The sequence below is a fragment of the Alexandromys fortis genome, unplaced genomic scaffold (assembly GCF_014885135.2).
Source record: "Alexandromys fortis isolate MF-2015 unplaced genomic scaffold, M_Fortis_MF-2015_v1.1 scaffold_242, whole genome shotgun sequence".
Taxonomy (NCBI): Eukaryota; Metazoa; Chordata; class Mammalia; order Rodentia; family Cricetidae; genus Alexandromys; species Alexandromys fortis.
Window position 1 is genome coordinate 779057 of NW_026068123.1, and position 20990 is coordinate 800046.

General features: G+C 49.6%; 2 protein-coding genes across 9 annotated transcripts in view; both read right to left on the reverse strand.

Annotated features, from left to right (window-relative positions):
* Window positions 1-2518, reverse strand: part of Qtrt1 (queuine tRNA-ribosyltransferase catalytic subunit 1) — a 6587-nt gene extending 4069 nt beyond the window's left edge. The window contains exons 1-3 of the mRNA XM_050125591.1: window positions 2055-2518; window positions 1871-1939; window positions 1638-1776 (exon numbers count right to left, since the gene is read on the reverse strand). Of these exons, the coding sequence (XP_049981548.1) occupies window positions 1638-1776; window positions 1871-1939; window positions 2055-2360 (514 nt within the window). The 5' untranslated portion in view covers window positions 2361-2518. The remainder of the gene's footprint in view (window positions 1-1637; window positions 1777-1870; window positions 1940-2054) is intronic.
* Window positions 2519-8558: 6040 nt separating this feature from the next.
* The window catches only part of Ilf3 (interleukin enhancer binding factor 3), a 43297-nt gene continuing 30865 nt past the window's right edge, over window positions 8559-20990 (reverse strand). For 3 of the 8 annotated variants that reach the window (XM_050125505.1, XM_050125504.1, XM_050125502.1), the window contains 15 exons: window positions 20076-20167; window positions 19594-19689; window positions 18774-18885; window positions 18250-18347; window positions 17574-17685; window positions 17378-17488; window positions 16283-16482; window positions 15796-15963; window positions 14605-14742; window positions 14269-14445; window positions 14020-14176; window positions 13844-13897; window positions 10366-10728; window positions 9710-9838; window positions 8559-9271 (listed from right to left, as the gene is read on the reverse strand). In XM_050125505.1, coding sequence (XP_049981462.1) covers window positions 9135-9271; window positions 9710-9838; window positions 10366-10728; window positions 13844-13897; window positions 14020-14176; window positions 14269-14445; window positions 14605-14742; window positions 15796-15963; window positions 16283-16482; window positions 17378-17488; window positions 17574-17685; window positions 18250-18347; window positions 18774-18885; window positions 19594-19689; window positions 20076-20167 — 2144 coding nt within the window. In that variant the 3' untranslated portion in view covers window positions 8559-9134. Of the gene's footprint in view, window positions 9272-9709; window positions 9839-10365; window positions 10729-12058; window positions 13413-13843; window positions 13898-14019; window positions 14177-14268; window positions 14446-14604; window positions 14743-15795; window positions 15964-16282; window positions 16483-17377; window positions 17489-17573; window positions 17686-18249; window positions 18348-18773; window positions 18886-19593; window positions 19690-20075; window positions 20168-20990 lie in introns of those variants that run through there. The other 5 variants (XM_050125503.1, XM_050125508.1, XM_050125507.1 and 2 more) reach the window with 5 other exon arrangements.

The following is a 20990-nucleotide window of genomic DNA, read 5'->3' on the forward strand; positions in this document are numbered from 1 at the left end:
GAAAGAGGAGACTGACCCCTGCAAATTATCACCATGGATCCCAGACTGTTCTCCAACTTCCAAACCCCTTGCCGCTACCTGCACGATACCCAGTTTTACAGGGAACTATTGAAAGTATGTTCTGGACCCTGGGGCCATAGCTCAGTGGGTGTACTGATTGTCTAGCACACACAAGGACACAGGTTCCATACCTGTGTGGTGGTTCAGGACTGTGATCCCGGCATTCAGAAGGTGGAGAAGGAAGAATCAGGAGCCTGAGGCTGGGGATTGGAGGGTTGGCTGCTCTTTCAGAGAACCTGGATCCTGAGCTTCAGTGCAGCCAGCACAGCATAGGGAGACCACCCTGTGTCTAAAATCAAGAACTAGGGCAATGCCTAATGGTAGAGCCCCTGCCTAGAATCCCTTGATGATGGGCTAAAACCTGGGAGAGGAAATAAACTTTTCCTCCCCGAGTTGCTTTTGGCCATGATGTCACCACACCAGGAGAACAGCCTTGTCCTAAGATCAGTAGACGGACCCAAAGAAACACCTGTCACACAGCTGGGCAGGCTCCACTTAGCATAACAGGTACAGTTTCCATAAGAAGGCTCTGGGACAGAGACTGGGATGGACAAAGGAGAAGAGCTGGAGCTCACGTGTCAAGGCTCCAGCATCACGCAAAATGTAAACGATATAAATTGTCCTGGACTGTAGATCCAGCTCAGGAAGCAGAGTGCTCATCATATAGTGTGCAAAGAGCCCTGCCTGGCTCTGAGCCCCAGCTCTGAAGAAAACTGGGCATGGTGGTGTTTGGCTGTGGATATGGAGGAGGCAGGTCACCCAAAGGAAGTTCTTTACTTCCAACCATTATCCTGCCAGAGTAGAACTCTGATTTAATAAGAGGCCTGAGTCTCAGTAGTTTACCCTGAAACAATGCCTGGTTGCAGGAGGAACCACAAGCTGAGATTACCTGACCTCCACCCAAGAACAGACCATTCAAAGGAAATGCCTAAGGTTCCAACCTCTCTGTAGATAGGATCAACTGCCAGAACACACTCACCAGAACACCCCTAGACAAATGTCAGCCAATCAGGGGTCCTAAAACCTCAGAAACCCCTCACCCCCACCTTTACTACTATAAAAACCTAAATCTAACTGAGCTCAGGGATCTCCAGTTATTCCAATACATTGGACATGCGGAAAGACCAAGTTTGCAAACTTGATTAAAATAAAGGCTCTTTGCTTTTACATATGGGACTCAGTCTCCTTGTTGGCTTTTGCTGGGACTTCGTGAATTTGGGCATACCAAATATAAAACAAAAACAAATCAAAAAGGACAACTACATATCTAGTACTTTGTTTACACTACAGATATCACAAGTCAGAGAAGGAAACAGGTTCTCACTGTGTAGCCCAGGCAGGGCTGGAACCCGCTAAGCTGCCACCACATACATTTTTTTCAAGTGTTTGTTTTGTTTTGGTCTGTTCGCTGTGCCGGGGACCTAGTCCAGGGCATTGGCAAACATGCCTAGCACAGGACCTATTCTTTATCCTTATTTTAGCTGGGTGAATGAGTTCAAATTTATAGATTTCCCAAACCACCTGCGGGGCCGATGCCCTGAGGCTACTGGCAAGGTGAAACAATAAGGTTTTCTTACCCAGAGCGTTCTGAATCTCCACAGACCTCTCTGGGCTCAAAAGTGTCTCTTGGCCATCGTAGGGCGAGCGGAAGCGGACGCCCTCCTCAGTCACCTCGGACAGGGAGAACAGGGACACCATCTGGAAGCCGCCGCTATCCTGGGAGAGAGACCACGCCGAGAAGCTGTCAGGAGATGGAGATTGGGGACCTCTCACGACAACGCAGCACCCTAGGGCAGCGACCCCAACTCACTGTCAGCAGATTGTGAGGCCAGTTCATGAAGCCGTGAAGACCCTGGGCTTTCTGGATCAGCTCCGGACCCTGGGATACCAGAACCAAGTGCCAAGTTAGGCGATAGCCCGCAGCTCTCGCCAGACCCGGGCGGAGCCCAGTCACGGTGCCCCCTCGCCGCCGCCCCCGGATCGAGTCCACCCACAGGCCTCAGCCCCAGATGGTAGGTGTTGCCCAAGCAGAGGCGGCAGCCCAGGCTCTCCAGCTGCTCCGCCGTAATCCCCTTCATGGTGGCCTGTGTTCCCACAGGCATGAACACAGGAGTGGCAACAGTTCCATGCGGCAGCCGCAGCTCGCCTGCCCGGGCTCTGGAACGACTGCACTCAGACACCAGCCGCAGGATTCGTGGAGCAGACTCAAGCGAAGCGGGACTGCCTGCCGCCGCCATTTTCGGTCCTGGAAACACGTGGGATGAGGCCACCGTGGACAGCGCCATGTTGCCTCGCATCATGTGACCGGGAAGCTACAGGGAGCTATGGCAACCGATGCCTAAAACACCCTTGCTCAGGGATGTATTACTTCCTGATGGCAAGTTTAGATTACTGCTAAACCCGATGGCCTGAGTTAAATCTCTGGGACCCACAAAAATGGGAACTGATTCCTGCAAATTCGCGTGTGCGGACACATAATAAATGTAATTCTAAAACACTCCAAGACGTTTTTTTTTTTTTCTACTGCTCGGGAGGCAGAGGCAGGTGGATCTCAGTGAGTTCAAGGCCAGCCTGGTCTACAAAGGGAGTTCCAGGACAGCCAGGACTGTTAGACAGAGAAACCCTGTCTCAGGGGTGGGGGTGTTCACCAGGAATTCCAAGATTTGAGAGGCTGAGCAAAAAGGATTGTGTGGAGTCAGAGAACAGACCCAACACTACACAGTGAGTTTCTGGCCAGGCTGGGTTACCTAGAGAAGCAAAACCCTGAGATGGGCCTGTTGTTGCACATCTTTGGGTTCAGCAGCTAAGAGTACTTGTTGATCTTGCACAGCATGGATTTACTTTCCAGCACACACAACCACCTGTAACTCCAGCTCCAGAGAATCTGATGCCCTCCTCTGACCAGGCAGGTAGGGAGTGGTGCACACACACACACACACACACACACACACACAAAACAACAACAACTTTACAATTTTAGGTAAAATAAAAGCTTCCTGTCGGGCATGCATAAGTCTGTGGGTTCTACCCCTAGCATACACACACATACACACAACACGGACAGACACAGCATGACTGGCTATGGATATATTTCTGCACATGTATTTCATACACATAGTCCTAACTAGCCTCTGTCATTCTGTGTTTATTATTTTCATTCATTCATTTTTTTTGCTTGTTTTTTTTTAATTTCAAGACAGAGTTTCTCTGTGTAGCCCTGGATGTCCTGAAACTCAGTAGTAGAGCAGGCTAGCCTCAAACTCACAGAGATCTGCCTCTACTTCTTGAGTGCTGGGATTAGAGGCACGGCTCATTGATTAATTCAAAGAGCTTACAGAAAGACCCAGCATACAGTCAAGAGCTTCATACACCAAGAGCTCCAGCCATTTTTTCAAAGGAATCCTAGCATTACCAAAAAAAAAAAAAAAAAACCCTAAAGCCCAGGGACTCATCCCCCACCATTACTTTATTCCCACCGTGTGAGGTGTGTGTGTGTGTGTGTGTGTGTATGCTCATGTTTTCCCATGTCAGTCCTCTCCCTAAACAGGAATGTCCACATAAAGCTGATGTCACCTCTACCAGCAGAGGGCACCATCGTCCCACATTCCCAATGAGCTGCTATGGGGAAACAGCTCTGGGCAGGGCTACTTTCCCGAGTCTTCCCCCATGAAAAAGGCTAAAGAACAAGTTTCCAGGGGTTGTGGGGATGCGGTTAGTGAGAATGCCTCAGAACACCAAAGTTGAGGCATCACTCAGTGATACAGTACTTACCCAGCATATTCAAGACCCTTGTGTTTGTGTAAGAGCAGAGGCTAAAGGATGCCCAATGTGCTCTATTACTGTCCAATTTGTTGGTTTTTGTTATTTTGAGACATAGTAGCTTTGTAGCCTGTCCTAGAACTAGCTCTTGTAGACCAGGCTGGCCTCGAACTCAGAGATCCACCTGCTCCCGAGTGCTGTGATTAAACACTAACACCTCCCAGCTTACTCTCCACTTTAATCACTTGGGACAGTCTCTCACTGAACGTGAAGCTAGGCAGCAAGCCCCATTGATCCTCATGTCTACTATCCCCCTCCACACTCAAAGTGCTAGTGGTACAGGTCAGTCATTCTTAAAATTTTACATTATTTAGGTGGGTGAGTGTACACGTACCCACACACTTGCCACAGCACCCTTGTGGAGGTCAGGAAAACTTTAAAAATCTGTTCTCTCGCCGGGCAGTGGTGGCGAAAGCCTTTAATCCCAGCACTCGGGAGGCAGAGGCAGGAGGATCTCTGAGAGTTCGAGACTAGCCTGGTCTACAAGAGCTAGTTCCAGGACAGGCTCCAAAGCTACAAAGAAACCCTATCTCAAAACAAACAAATAAATAATAAAAATCTGTTCTCTCATCATACGGGTCCCAGAAGTCAAATTCAGATTGTCGCCTTAGTGCACTAATCCATCTCCCTAGAATCCAAAGCAGCTACTTAAAATTGTTTGTTTTCAAGGCAGGGTCTCTCCATACAGCCTTGGCTGGCCCAGAAATCAATCTGTAGATCAGGCTGGCCTCAAATTTAAGAGAGATCCACCTGCCTCTTCCTACCACTGGGATAAGGATGTGCACCACCACCCGGCTTAAAATTTTTATGTATGTTTTACCTGAAAAGCATCTGTGCACTGAATACATGCTATGCCTATGGAGGGAGTGAGCCACCATGCGGATAACGGGACTAGAACCTGTTGAGCCATCGCTCCAGTCTTGTATTGGTTACTTTTTGAGACAAGATAAGCTCTCACATAGTTCATGCTGACCTCAAATTCACTATGTAGCCCAGGCTGATCCTCCTACTTTCACTCCCCCCCCCTTTGTCAAGAAAGGGTTTCTCCAGGTAGCCCTGCTGTCCTAGAACTCAAGAGACCCACCTGCTTCCGGAGTGCTGGGATTAAAGGCAGTGTGCCATCATTGCCCAGCTCCTTTGCTTTTCTTGTTGCTGTAGTCAAATGCCTAGCCAGACTATGCCTGTCTTAGATGGTTTTGTAGTGCAAGCTGGCCTCAGGATTCTTAGGCTCAAGTAAACTTATTCTTTAGCCCCACATGGTCCAGAAGCACAGAAACAAGGAGTGAGCCTGGTGGAAGACCTGAATTGAAGGCTGGTGCAGAGACTGGAGAAGAGCGAGCTCGAGGAAGCAGGGAGAACAAAGTGCCAGGAAGCCTGAGCAGTGATGTCAGAGGGGGTGGTTGAACTGGGGCGATAGGGCAGAGGGACGATGGCAATGCAGGAAGCTGTGAGACACTGGGTGAGAGATGCAGGCTTTGACATGGGATAAGTGGACAAAGGAGAGTGGCAAAATATGACATCTATGGGAGGGCTGGGGATGCCCTGAGCCCTCCCCGGAACTGACATCATGGGGAACTCAGCTTCAGCACAAGGGACAGTGCCAGGACTGTCGCCTAGAGACTGGCGAAGCTGCTGCTCAAGAGGCGGGGCTGAGCAGCCAGGGGAGGGGACTCAGGGAGAAAACAGCTGAGTTCCCAGTGTGGGAAAAGTCCAGGCATTACCTAGGCAATTCTGAGGGGAAGGGGGAGTTGGGTTGGAGGAGGTGTGTGCACAAATTTCCCACGTACTTGCATTCTGTTTAGCCATAGGTGACCGATGGTGTCAGACTGTCCTCACCCTGGATTCTTGTGGAACCCCCCAAAGTGGAATTAAGAGGCTGGCATGAGAAGGCAGGGGTTTAAAAATGACATGAACTAGATAGGATTATGGGTTCAGAGAAAAGCAGAGAACTTTCAGAAATGTAGAATTTTTCAGGACCAACAGTGAAATGATGGTCGTAGGACCACCATGAATTCTGGTGGGTGCTGTTGAACTCCTAGACCTGGTAAGCTTGTTCAGCCAGCCAGGGTAGCGTTGTCCCATGAAAAACTACAATGCCTAGGTGCCAAAGCGGCTGGGATACGGTGGATTTCCTGGTGGGGAGAGGGGGTAGCGAGGTATGGGTCAAGGAATGATAATCACCATAACTCAGGCAATTATGCCTCAAAGCAAAAAGGAGTCCTTGCTCCCACCTCAGAGTTCTTCAAATCCAAGAGATCTCAATCTCAGAACATTCCAGAACTTCAGCACCTCAGGACTTGCAATCCCTTGTCTTCCCCCACAACTCAAAGGACTGAAGTGCAGCCACCCAGGTCTGCCCAGCTCAGAGTGATCCATCCACTTCATCGCCCTCAGGACAAGAGTTCAGGTGACCCCTGCCATCCGCCACACTGCTCATCATTCCCTTTTGCATACACAGTGCTTCAATCCATGTACAAACTGTTCCTCTGCCTGGCATACTCTTCCCTCACCCGTGAACATAACCCATCTTCTGGCTCCAACTCCCTTAGCCTGTCTTGTTTGAGATTTCCTTGACACTTGTTATCAAGCTGGGCTACGCCAATGAGGCCTGGAAGCACAATGTCTGTATCAGTAAACCACATAGTTAGAGCATACTACCCCAGTACTCAGAAGGAACCCAGTCAATGAAGTAAGAGTTTCAAAAAATTCAAACTCACACATGAAGTCTCTGTTTATTCTGGGAAGAGTGCAAGGGAGCCCTGTACCTAAACCTCTGTTATGATTTATCTTGTTTCTGAGTCTCAGCAGGTCATGTGCACTCCTAGACTTGATCTCACACAGTGCCTGGACGTTTAGCTGCAGAGGACAGAATCCATCAAATGGACAGTAAGCTGGTATATGAGACTGGCTGTCACAGTCCAGGGAGACATGCCAAGTCCCAGGGGCAGTGCTCAAGTATGTGGAAGGTCTCGGTCTGCAGCCCAGTTAAGAGACCAAATGTGGCCTTTCGTCCCCTCTGGAGTGGTTTGCACCTGGAGTTCAAGCCTATGCCTACACACCAAGTACCTTGTCATCATCAGAGGAAAACCATGACTCCTGCTGAAACGCCTGATGACCACTGATAATAATGACATGAGACTACATTCAAAGCAACCTGGAGAACAGAGCCCAAGGAGTGTGCCCATCATAAAAGAACTCCTGTTTACTTACTACTGGGGAGGGGAGGGGCAGCAGCTCCCTGGGTTGGCTTCCTATGTCTGGAGGGCCAACTGCCAGGAAGGCCTCTCAGCAGTGCAGATGAAGAGCCAGCAGCAGGCTCCCAAGGTTCCTGACGCCAGCTTACTACATTGATGAGCTTGGATTTGTTGCTGGTTGAGTGTCCACTGGGACACTTCAGTGTGGTAGGAGGGTGCCATCACCCAGATGGTCGCTTAACGGTAAAGTCAGCTGGCTGAGGGTGCAATTGCTGTTCTGGTCTTCAGAGTATTTCTAGAGGACTCTTCCCTCAGCCTATTACCTCACCTAAGGGACCCTTGTGTCCCTTTCTTGCACCAGAGAGATGATCTCCCTAGCTGACTTCCTGCACTGAGGCAGGAGCCTGGAGCAGCACACAGATCTTCTGAGTAACCTGTTACACATGAAGCTAAGGGACACCAAACTCAGGCTGGCAGCAGTGTAGGTGCTCGGAAGAGAGGAGGCTGACAAGGCGAGGAGGGGTCTGTTGATGGTGCTTGGGCTCCTCCCAACAGCGTGAATTGAAGTCTGGATGCTCTGTGTGGGCACAAGTGAGAAGGCCTTCCCTGGTAGAGGCATGTGCAGCATTCCAAGACACTTTCAATACAATCGGGACTTTGGGCAGCATCCCACCCTATAGTCAGAACCTCACCTGGGGGCAAAGACCTCTGACAGTGACAACCACTACCCTTAGGAACTCAGGAAGTCCCAGCCCACTTTCACAGTAACTCCAGGCAGGGCTGAAGCTGGGGAAACTTTACCTAGCTCTCCCTTGTGGTTTTCCAACTGAGTTACACAGCCTAACAGGGACAGTCTGCCTGCCACGATGTGATATTACACTTAAAAACTCCATCAAGGAGCTGGAGAGATGGTTCAGAGGTTAAGCAGACTGCCTGATCTTCCAGAGGTCCTGAGTTTAATTCCCAGCAACCCATGGTGGTTCACAACTATCCATGAGATCTGGTGCCCTCTTCTGGCGAGCAGGCATACATGGAAGCATAATGTTGGATACATAAAAAACTAAATCTTTAAAAACACAAAAGACAAAAAACTTCAGGGACTGGAGAGCTAGTTCAGTGGTTAAGAGCAGTGCCTGCTCCTGCAGAGAACCTGGGTTCAGTTCCCTGTACTCACATGCCAGTTCACTCCATGTTCCAACACCCTCACACAACATACATACAGGCAATAAAAGAAAAAAGAAAAGGAAGAAATTTCATCAAGAAGCTGGTGTGGTGGCTCACACCTGTCATCTCAGTGCTCGGGAGGCTGGGGCGGGAGGGGTGCTGCAGGTCTGAAGTCAGCCAGGGCCACATACAGTGAATGATAACCAGGAGCAGAAAAACAAAAGAGAAGAAAGCCTGCAGCTGGACTCTCCAGTAACTAGGATCTAGGGTCTTCGTGCCCTGCTTCCCCGCTGCTTAGAGACACCCAGGCCTGAGACGAGCACAGTTTTGTTTCTTTATTTGTCTACATTCAGCGGAATTCAAATGTACTGCCTGAATGATCCAGACACACACACACACACACACACACACAAAAAAAAAAAAACCCAAAACAAACAAACAAACAAAACCACTCTTTCCCACTGGTTTTTAAAATAAAATTTTCACTTATAAAACTGAAACACTAAAGCATTAAAATAAAGAAAGCTCATTTAACTCACTTCACAAAAAGCATTAACAGATGATGTATCCCTTCTGCAACTATTTAAGGACACCCGATGGAATTCACACCGGGCAAAAACAGACAGAGGGATACAGCACGGCAAGAACTCGAACACTACTCAGACAAGGTGTAATGGCAACTAACAAACCACTGAAGACACGGAGTCCCAAACACAGCTAAAGAGGGGTCACGGCACGAGTCCCAAGGACCACCACACCTCACAGCGTGGCAACGTCGGCAACGTGGACGGGTGGGCACTGCGCCAGTGGACATGGCAACTGGTGATGTGCAGACGCAATCTCCCGAGACGAGTTGGAGGCAGAGGTGCAGGAGGTGAGAAGGGGCAGTCTGGGCCTTTATCTGTACTGGTAATTCATGCTGTGCTCTGTGTTCCGACTGTAGCCACCTTGTGAGGACTGGTAGGAGCTGGAAGGACCACTGTAGCTCTGGCTGGACCCAGGGGAGCTGTAGTTCGACTGTGATGAGTAGCCTCCTGCAAGATGGAGCTAGCTTAGAGAACAGAGGTCCAGGCAACATTTCCACACTACTGTATCCCAAGGTGGCAGTCCAGTGGGCTCCTGCTTTGACACACAGGCCTATCACTCACTGCTACCCCAAGATGAAAAACTTTGCCTCTAGGGGCTCATGTCAAGTGCTAACTGACCAACCAGAGATAGGAGTCCCACAGCTCAGTTCAGTCCCTGTGACACAAATGGCTCTTCAAGTTGGTGCCAACATTTAAGAGTCGGGCAACTTGAGGTCTCTGAGAAGACTGAGCAGTAGGTGTGGCCAGAGCCCAAGTCCAGCCCCCAATGGAAACCAGCAGCAGTTGCCATATAGCCCCCCTCACAGTAGCCCTGCTCCTGTCAAGTTCTGTGCCTCTAAAGCTCCGCCCCCACCTCCCGCCGGGCCACTTGCTCTCCAGGCCCACCTTGTTTGCCTTGGTATGAAGAGCTGCCCCCAGAACCTCCGCCGTAACCCCCATGTGAGCCTGTGTTGTAGGATGACCCACTGGAGCCATAGCTGTTCCCGCCACTGCGACCTCCACTACCACTGTAGTCTGAGGGGAAAAAAAATCAGTGTGATTAGGGCCTGGGTCCAAGGGCAGATAGACGAGGAGCCTTGGTGGCAAGCCCAGTCAGTCACCCACTCTGAAGTTCCCACCTGCCTCTTCTCCCCTGGGGCACAATGCTTTACTGTCCTCCACCCCCACAGCATATTTAAGTCCCCAATTCTTCTGATGGCTGCTGTTCTGTCCTAAAGACAAACTTACACTTACACCTACGGGGTGACAGAGCACACAAGGTGGACGGAGGTCAGTGCATGAGGCTGGCTCACTGAGGAGCTAGATCTAACACAGCTCTTGAGAAGTTCCAGGAAGCAGCCTTGCAACTTTAATCCTGGTACCTAGCCACAGCATAGTGGCAGAGGCCTCAGCCATAGATGGAGACAGGGAAGGGACCCAGGGTCATGTTTCCAGATTTCTCCCTACACTCAGTCTCCCAGAGTGCCTCACAGTTAGTTCCTGGCTAGAGCTGAGCTTTTAGCCATCCCCAACCAGGAGGTGGACACTGGACGCCAACTCACTGAATTTGCTGTCGTAGCTGTAGTCGGAGCCCCCACCACCACCAGGGGAGTTGTAGGAGTTGGAGTAGGAGTAGCTGCCCTGCCCATGGCCATAGCCTTTCTGCTTGCCCTGCGGTGTGCCGTAGCTGCTGTACTGGCTCTGGTTGTAGGGTTGCTGCTGGCCCTGGTGGGACTGGTAGCCCGAACTGTAGGAGGGTTTCTGCTGGCCCCCATGCAGCGGCTTCTTCCCAGCATGCTTCGGGGGCACTGATGAGTTGTAGCTGTCTCCTTGGTAGTAGGAGCTGTAGCTGGATGAGCCACCACCGCCCCCGCTGCCTCCACCACCGGCATTCCCAGAATGCCCTCCATTGCTGTAGAACTGACCTAAACAGGGAAGCAGCAGATCAGGTGGAGGGTCCCAGGGTGAGGGCTGGGAGGGGAGAAAGGCAGCAGTTGTGGGCCCTGAAGGCTGGCCCACAGCTTACTGCTCAGAGCAGCGAGGAACAGATTGGAGCACGAGGCTCTGCTGGTCAAGGCAGCCTGGCTTAAGCCAGCCCAGCCTTCAGCTCCACTCACCCTCAGCTGATGACAAGGGGTCTTTGCCAAGCAGCAGCACGACAGCAGCTTTGCAGATGTCAACATTACAATGAGATGGGCTCCGAGCGTGGATGACATTCAGGACTAGCTGACAGCTACCCAGATGTCCCCAACGGTGACAGGAAAAGCAAAGCACCCAAAAGCAGTGAGCCACCCCCTTTCCGTGCAGGAAATGAGCTCAACAGGCACAAATCTTGGGGACCCCAGGAGATGCCTTGCCACGAGGTCCCTAAAACCATCATGGTCCTCAAAGACCAAGTGCTCTTAAGACAGTGACTTGAGACTCGAGACACTTGCCCGGTCTCCTTCCTTGGGTAAACAACACACAACTGAAGGCATAGAGTGTGTCCTTAGTCTCATGAGAAGGCAAGCACAGACTGAGGTTAAATGTTTGAATCGGGACCTCAGTGGCAAGACTGATGAGCTAGCACTGTGGCTGCTACAGTCTCTAGCCCCCATTTTGGATCACTGGGTTTATCAATGTGTTCCCTATTGGAGACTTTGGATGAAGTGACGGGAACAGGGCAGGGCAGGGCAGGGCTTCAGCCTCACTGCAGAAAGAAGTTCCCACCTCCAGGCTCAGGAGAAGACAGAACATTTCCCAGTGCTCAACAGGGGCCTTGGAGCTCCCAGAAGCCTGACTTCCCAGATTAAGTAGCCTCAGCATGCAGACCTTTAGCCCAGTAAACCTTGTCAGCCCCAGACAGGAAGAAGGGAAAAAGAGATATTCCCACACAGCCTGCCCTTCCTCCCCAGGTTGAGAACTAAAGGCACTATGCCTTCCCTCTACCCACCAGTGGATATACACCCCGCCCCCACGCTGATATTCCCCCCACTACTGGCACAAGCACTGGGAGAGGTAATTCCCCCGTGAAAGCCCTTCTGTAGACAGACCTCTCCCACCCCATCATAAAGCCACAACAATGCAGAGGAGGAAGTGTCCCACAATGCAAGAAAGCAAACACTGGAGGCTCAGTGAGGATACTGGGAAGCCCAGGGCCAGATCACTCCCAACCCCAGCACCTCCTCCAGGCCCCTGCTTTAGCTTCCCCAGGGTCCTATGCTGAGCAACTGAGCTGCCTGCTTGAAGCTGGGCATGAATGAAGACGCCAGTACGGAGGGCTCATTACTTTAACATGTATTCATTTAAAAAATAATAATAGTAATAAGGAAAGGGTAGGTTTTCAATGTCATTCAGAACTATTTCTTGGTATAAAAAGGCATTATTTGCAAACAATAACTTTCTAAAAAATAAAAATAAAATAAAATACATCATGCAAAGTCTTAGAAAGTTTCACTGACTTTTAAACCTTGGGGAACAAATCACACAATAACCATTTTGGCCATTTTTTGCCTGAATAAACGTCAAATCTTGCAAGTCAAAGCAGGGGCAGATCTGTAGCAAAGACTACAGAGCAGAGGCCTAACCACAGTATCACAAGGATTCCCACCTTGTACTTTATACACGGGGAGAGATTTCTAGATGCCAAGCAATGTAGACCCTGGTTGGGCCAAAGCTAGTTCTCTGTTAGAAAAAAAAAAAAAATCTGAGGATGTGTGGGCCTCTTCCAGCTCAGTTTTAAAGGCCCACTATGAAAAAGAAAAACTCAAACCCAATCCAGGGAGTCCATGCATTGACAGTTGTGATCAGGACTTGCAAAATTTCACGTTATTCTCTCCTTTCAAGCCTGTCTCATTTCTCACACAGGTAACGGAAGCGCAGTTTTGATGCCTTTGCAAGTTCACTCTTTTAACTAAAGCAGCCACAGAACCACCTCACCCCAATGATCCACCAGAGCATTTACAAAAGGTGGGAGGCCCTGCTCTCTGCAGTACACAAGTCCTGGCCATCCCAGAGGTTACATGCTCCTTAAAAGGGCAAGGAAAAGTCAGCTGCTCTGGACCAGATATGCTGAAATGGTTTTCACACTGCCAAAGGCATCAATGAGATGTGAAAGTTGGTGAAAAGGTTAAAAATGCATACAAAACCTGCCGTAAATTAAGACAAAGGTAGATTAAAACGTGCCATTATCTGTCTCATTAAATAAAGGAATGCTTTCCATAAAAAGCAAAGATGGGCTTTGCCTTGACGCTGAACAACGCTGGCTCTAGAATTCTGAATTCTGTGCGAGGATGCACAAAAAAGAAAAAAAAAAAACAAGAAAAAAAAAAAGAAAAAATCTGAGAAAAAGGTTTTTTCCACTTAGTGTGAACTTCGAAATGACCAAGTTCAAAGGCAAATTCATGACAGAAACTGCCATTGTCTTAAGTCTGCAGGCTAACAGTTTCAGACAAGCTGCGGTGGAAAGCCACGGTTGAGAACCCCAGTGAAGCACAGGGACACAGCACGGACACTTTGGGTTTTGGAGTTGGAGGAAATTGGAGTAAAAAGTTGATTTTGTGTCAATACTTTTAGACGCTCTAGGAAGCCCCAAAATCATGATAGCCGTAGCAGTCTGTGAAAAAGTCACCTACAAAAGGGGGAGACAGAGCAGAGAGAAGAAATTAGAATTCTTTTGAAAAAGGGCACAGAGCGCCACATTTGAAATTCAGGTTTTAGATTTCTCTGCTCATGTAACCCCCCAATGAAGGCTCCTTCTCACGACAAAGAGCAGTGCACGGGCAGGAAGGCGCATTCTCAAAGACTGGTGCTTAAAGCAGAGAAATTTAAAAAGCCGACTTCAAAGGAACTTAGGCGGTACACAGAGTGTGTTAGCATTAAAACTGTCAAGGACACACTTTGGGGATAGGGACTTGAGGGCCGGCTAACCTAATCACCGCAAAAAGGTACGGCTGGTGGCCCTGAACCTCAGAGATGCTGAGGCCAGCACCCTACCCTAACTCAGACCCAGACTACGTGGCCGCAGCTTCCCAAGTGCAGACAGAAAGATCTCACACTTACTGTAGCCTGCTGTGGCCGAATTGCTGCCGTACCCATAGCTTCCATATCCAGCGCCTGCAAGAGAACAGACAGGTTCCAGAACAGATATTCACCCATCCTGCACCTTCCTCCCAAGGAAAGGTACACTAACATCCCTAAAGTATGCCAGTAGTGTCACAAATGAGGAGGACCCTCACCAGCATTCATGTAGCCTCCTCCATGGTTGGCGCCACTAAATCCTCGCCCTCGTCCTCGCCCACGGATATTCCCTCCTCTGCCTCGGCCTCGAAGGTTGGGAGGTGGGGGTACCTCATTATGCATGGGGCCTCCCATGCCGAAGCCAGGATTGTGTGGCTGAAAGAGATTGCATAGGAGTGGGGTTCACCCCCCCCTCAGATCAACCAAATTCCTACCCAAGGCCAGAGGGGTCAAAGTTGCATCCTCACCTTGGCAGCAAATTTAGGTCCACCTCGGACAGGTACGGGGGCTCTTTTCTTTTTGTTGGCTTCAAGGGCCAGGGGGGCATCAGGAAAAAGCTTTTCTAATGCAGCAAGAGCAGCATAAGCCTTTGCCACCTTTTTGTTTGAACCAGCACCTTGAAACTTCTGTCCATCCACTTCAACCTGTGGAAAAGACACTGTGTGGAAACTGAGCTAACCCAGTACCTCCCTCCTCTCATTGTAAGGGTCTAGCTTAAAACCTTTCTACAGAGGCCCAGGCCTCTTCCACAGCACTGATTTCCCAGGAAGCTTAGGGTTTCCTCTAGCCACCAAATTACTCACCTCCATAACAAATCGTTTGTCGTGGCTGCCCCCAGTCTCAGAAATGAGCTCATATTTGAGGCCACGCCTCTTCTCATTAAGCTCCATAACCGGGTTCTTGCCATGCTTAGTCAATATTGGCCCCTGCTGCTTGCCGTCCTCAGGGAAAGCACAAAGAAAACCCACTAAATTAGATTTGGACACTTCACTACCCAAAAACCATAGCTACTAAGCCAAGCCCTCTCACTGGATCTGGACCAGCCTGTGTATGCCAGCTGACACGTCTCAGTGATACAACCAACCAGCTCCACCCACGCTGTTCTGGCTTCCTGGGTACAGGTTCTGGGTTCCACAGCTCCCTTTGCAGGTCACTTAAGATCTGACAGGTGAGTCCAACCTTTTGACATTGCAAAACATTACACACAAGGACCAGCAAGATGGCTCGGCTCAATGGGTAAAGATACTTGCCGCCAAGCCTGAACCCACACAGTAAAAGCAGACTTCTACAAGTTATACTATGACCACTAAATATGTGCTGTGGGTTCTCATGCCCTTGAGCATGCACGTGCATACAATAATGAATGTAATAAAAAATAATAATAAAATGAAATTGCCATGGGGCTTATTATAGTAAAGGGGGAAAATGGTTCAGGGGCCAGAGTGATGCCTCAATTGTTAAAAATACTGACGACTCTCTCAAGACGTGGACTTGGCTCCCAGCATCCACATGGTGGCTTCACAACCTTTGGTTTTTGTTTTGTTTTTCAAGACAGCGTTTCTCTTTGTAGCCCTGGCTGTCCTCAAACTCAGAGATCCACTTGCCTCTGCCTCCTAAGTGTTGGGATTAAAAGCAAGCACCACCATCAATCACCTGGCCTCACCCTTTCTAAACTCCAGTTTCAATGAATTGAATACACTGCACACATGTGCTGCATAGACATACGCACAGAAAAAAGATACACAAACATAAATGATAAAATGGGGGAAAAAACAAGTTCAAGTTTGAGAAACATTCACTCCAGTTACAAAAAGACCCAAAAACTGCAAAACAATCTCAGAATGTCTGAAGTAATTTGAGGATTTCATGTTAGGCCACAGGTTGGACATCCCTGGCTCTGTCCTGCATACAAGGACTAGTGACTACCTGCTCTGTCCTGGCAATATCACCCACCATGCACACATCATCATTCCAAGTACCCACCACAGGCTCACCTCAGTAGTGGCATCTGAAGGGAAGACAGAACTAGGGTTGGAGACAGCTTCTACCACAGGGGGCGGGGCCACTATTGTTGGCTTCCCATCTGACTCCTCAGCTGAGTCCTCCCCCTTGCTGGATTCTCTGCCTTCAGCTCCTGTTGGCAAGCCCATGTCTTGTAACACCTGTGGAGCAGACAGACAGACCCAGGGCTCAGATGACAGAAGGCTTTCAAGGAACCACCTACAAAGGCCCTCCCCATACTGCAGAGCTTTCTAGGATAACTTGCAGCACAATCTTAGCTACCTACAAAGGTTTGCTTGCTTGTGTTTGTTTTTTTTTTTTCCTTTTAGTTTCTCACGTTGCTTCTGAATATGTGACTTGTCAAACAATCAAAACTCTAACTCCCTGCATTTCTACAGTCTTTCTGAGATGTCAGTCTGCAAACGGAGGCCTAGCGGGAAGTACGTTTTCTGTTTTGCAAGGAGTATCCACCCTACTTACCTTTACAGCCACATGTAGTTTGGCGGTCTTTTTAGATGGCCCTGAAGCCTCAAAGGTACTGCCATCTACCTCCACAGACATGGTGAATATGGGGGCGTGAACAGGACCTGTCTGGGAGATCAGCTTGTACTGCAGCCCTGGCTTCAGCTGGTTCAGCCTCATCAGGGCATTCATAGCTTGGGGAGGTTCAGCCTTCTCCTCTAAGAAGAGAACAAGGCAAGACAGGATGAAACTTCCATAGCCCAGAAAAGCCAAAACTAAAGACGTCTAAATGACTCTGTGGCACATGGACTGGCCTGAGCCTCTCCTGCAGCCAGTGGAGGTGCAACTTCCCATGGGACCCTATCACTGCACCTGTGCCAGTTACTAGTTTTGGGGGAAAGTGGGGTGATGACTCTGTATCTCAGCAAAGACTTGAAGTCACAGCAGTTTTCTCACCTCATGGGCTCTGGGATTAGAGATGTGAGTCACAAGACCCAGACATTGGGCTTTTACAATAGTTAAATATCAAGGGCAGCCTGGTCTACAAAGCCAGTTCAAGGACATCTAGAGTTATATGACAGAACATGTCTCAACAAACCAACAAATAAACAAATGGATGAATGAATAAATGAATATCAAAGGCTGAGAAGATGGCTAAGAGGACAGAGCCTACTATGAATTGTCTGAGAGTTCAGATCCTGAGAGCTCACATTAAGCCACATGGGATGAAAAACATCTGTGATCTCCACACTCCCATGGCTAGATAGTAGGTGGAAGCAAAAGAATCTCCAGGAAGCCCATGAGGCATCTAGCCTGGCCTGCCCAGCAGGAAACAACAAAGAGACCCTGTCTAAAACAAGGTGGAAGGCAAGGGCAGGCCAAGGTTGCCCTCCAGCCTCCACGAACACCATGCCACATGTACATTCACACCCACACAAACTCTTTTCAAACACACGGATTTAAAAAAAAAAGTAAAGTAAGGTTTTTAATATGATCTACCAGGGAAAAAAAAAAAAAGACAAAGCAAAAGCAAAAAGCAAACTTATCACTTCCAGACGTACAGTGACTGAGCCAGACAGAGGAAAGGGGGCACAAGTCAGGGCATGTTCCTACCTTTCTTCTGAATCTTCTTTTTCTTTTTGCTGGGAGACTTCTCCTCCCCATCTTCTTCAATGGGGCGTTTCATGGGTGTGATGGCGTAGGTGGTACTGGGGGGGATTTGAACTGAAAAGAGACCAAGAAGAAGCACCTGAGATATGCAGACAGCACTATGGAGAGAGCCCTGTCATCAGTGTCCACGTGTCCTTACCAGTGTAGTCCACTGGGTTCTCGGTCTTTGGTTTCTTGGGCATTTTGGAAGGCAAGGGGTCCATTCCTAGGACTTTATGGAGTTGACCAAAAGCAGCCAGCCGTAGAGCATGCTAGAGAAAGGAATAGGAATCTGACTCAGCTGCCTCATGCCACAGGTACCAGATGTGCGCTCACTAATGCCTTCTGAGATGGGGTGGGAGCTGGGGGGCCTGCTAATAGTCTCCCCTAGGTCAGCAAGGGGTCCCCCGACAGCCAGGGCAGGGCCTGACAACTCTGGCCCAACCTTGCTGTGGGGGAGTGGCAGCCTGTGACCACCCCCCTCAAGATGAGTACAGGAGACCCCAACCTGGTGGCTGGCTGCCACATGGAGTCAGGTGGTGGACCTGCGGGGAAGAATCCCCAGAGCAGTCCTCACAGCAAAGCTGTGGCTCACTGCCCTCGCTGTGCCAACATGGCAGTAGGGCAGGGCAAGAGACAGACAACCATCACATGTGGCACCAGAACAAAGAAGCAGTCCAGATTGGGGCTCCCTGTATCAGACACCATGCCTTTGCCTTGGTCCCCAACCTGAGCCTATGTTCCAGGGGCTGCCCTTCAAATGCCCAGTAATGGAACTGGGAGCCAGTGAGTGCAGACTGGGTAAGGGCTCATGTTGGCAATGGCGACGACTATACCTGCGCACTCTGTGTGATATCTTCCCGTTGCTGTCTGTCTAGATGCCCAATAGCATCAGTGGCTTCTTTTTCACAAGGGTCATAAATGCCAGAACCATCTGAAGGCAGGAAACAAGGAAGATATGCAGAGGATTATCCCTTGTCGTCTCATAAGAGTTGTTGGCTGAGGGAACCAGGTGTGTTACCCCCCCGCACCCCATCCACACCCAGCTCTGGAAAACATACCGAGCTCGGTGACCCACTCGGCATCCAGCCCTTGACAGAAATAAATCATATGTGTCTCAGAGCAACAAAGTCATGTGGGAGTGGGTCACCACTGGCCCCGGGTCCGCCCTGATTCACGGCTGCGGACCCGGCACAGGGCTGGATATGATGGTGCAAGAGGGTAGTCACATGCTTTGGCCCTAGCAGGGGGGCATGGAGCTGCTATGTCCCTAACCCAGTCAGTGGACCAGTGAGGCAGTGGCTATAAGACCTTCATCCCTGTCCTTGTCCCTGTCCCTTGAAAGCCACAAGGCCCCAACCTGGCATTACGATGCCGGATGCCAGACACTCCAGCACTCTTCGCAGGGCTTCACCAGCACCCATTGGCCTATTGGCAGTGCCGATGGACTTCTCACATAGCAGCTCCAGAGGCTGAAAGGCAAAAGGGACAATGAGCTTCCAGCTGCAAAAGGGGATAGCCTAGGAAGCCCTATCACTGGATTAGAGGGGTTAGAGGTCCTGAGATTCAAAGTCAGCCAGTGAGATGAACGTGCAACATCAGACATCTAGGCAGGGGTTAGAGGACTTTCATAAAGGCAGCACGGGCAAAGGGACAGCACCGAGGACCTAAGAAGGTAATAGGCTTTGTAACCACTCAAAAAAAAAAAAAAGAACAGGGTTTCTCTGTATAGCTTTGGAGCCTGTCCTAGAACTTGCTCTGTAGACCTGGCTGGCCTTAAATTAACAGAGATCTGCCTGCCTTTCCCTCCCGAGTACTGGGATTAAAGGTGTGCACTGCCACTGCCCGGCCTGAAACAATATTCTTAATAATGGCCTGTTGAGAAACAGACAGTTTTAAAAAAGAAAATAATAAAAAGAAAGAAAAACAGGCAGTTGGCAGAATAGGCAGTAGGTCCCTGATGGGAGGCTATTCAAGAACACTTGCACACCTACCCTTCCTTATATGACTAGTCACAGCAGACGGCCTAGGCAGTTCCCACCTCCTTTCTAAACTACTGCCACCCCACTCCATTCCACTCCACAACAGCCATCCAAATCAACAACCGTGAAGCTATGGAAAGGCTGAAAGTGCCTGTCTGGACAAACACTACCCCCAGCCCTAGTCACAAGGTGACTTACCCAGCCTCTGAGGGGACCCCAGGACGGCACTCGGGTACACAAGTCCCTTAGGACACGGATAACAATGACGCATGACTTCAGCCCATTGGCTCTGGCCTAGAGGAAGAAAGCACAGGCTCTTCATACTCAGGGCACCATGGAGGACAGCAGGCAAACATGAACAACATAGTCTCAAGGCACTGCTTTGCCAAGGGTAAACGGTTGCAAGGGTGCAAAGCCACCAAGTGTGTGGCCAGCACTGAGCTCCCTGTGTGTGTGGAAGCCTGTTACTCTTACTGCAAAGCAGCCCACTGCTCAGCATGAGCCTCCTCAGGGTTGTCAAGTCAAATGGATTTAGGCACGCTCCTTTAGCAGCTGCACGTTGCAGGTGCTAACAAGATCGGCACGATACAAAGTTATGGACACTTTATGGTCAAAGTTAGCCATGTTGTAAAGCTTAGGCATTCTCTACTGAAAGACAAAGAGAAGAACAAAATGCAAACCTGGAACCACTTGGCGTGTCGGAGGGACGCCAAGGCAGCAAGGCATTTCTGCCTGTCCAGAACGTCCGGGGGGTCGTTGACTGATAGCGTTTCTATTCATGGATGGAATAAGAAGACAAGGCACAGTTTGACCAAGGGGTTCTGTCAGGTGCAAAGGGGATGTGGCAGCTTCCTAAATAAAGGGCAGCTGAGTCTCCCATAATCTCAATTTGTGTCCACCCTGGACAAGGGAAGGAGAGGCTAAATTGCCATCAGCTCTGCTGAGAGGAAGTCAGAAAAATTGGGAGGCCCTCTCCAAAATTTTAAACCACTGAAACAAAAACCAAAATCGAAAAAGAAAAGTTACTCTAAAAGGCACAATTGGTGGGGAAGGGAAAAGATAGGCCAACCCTATCTTCTAAGAGACCCATTCCCTTACTTTTTCCCCATAAATTAGCTAGGCTAGAATTTATAATAAGAAAAACAAAAATAAAAACAAAAAGGTGGGGGGGAGTGGAAATGAACTCCCTCTCTGCTTCTCAAACAGGTATCCACCTGCATATAGCACAGGGGACCACCTCCGCACACCAGGCGGGACTGCCCTAGCCCCAGGCCTTGACAGAGAGAGTCCTGTTGGTCAAAGGTCCAGCGTCCCTGAGTGGATAAGCTAAGAGGGTTTTCTTTGGTCATTGGCATCAGATACATGAGCCAAAGGAAAATCAACATGTCAGCCTCCACTGCGGCACAGCTAGCAATGCTGTCGTTTGGCTCTGCCAGCTATCAGGGATTTGGATAAGGCCTGACAGCAGGCCCAGGAGGGCTGCAGGGAGACCATGAATTGTGGATGAGTGCAAAGACTGGGCTGGAAGACAGCACAATGGTTTAAAACCTTATCCAAAAGTCTGCTGCAGCTCCTGGACTCTATAAAGCTCAGAG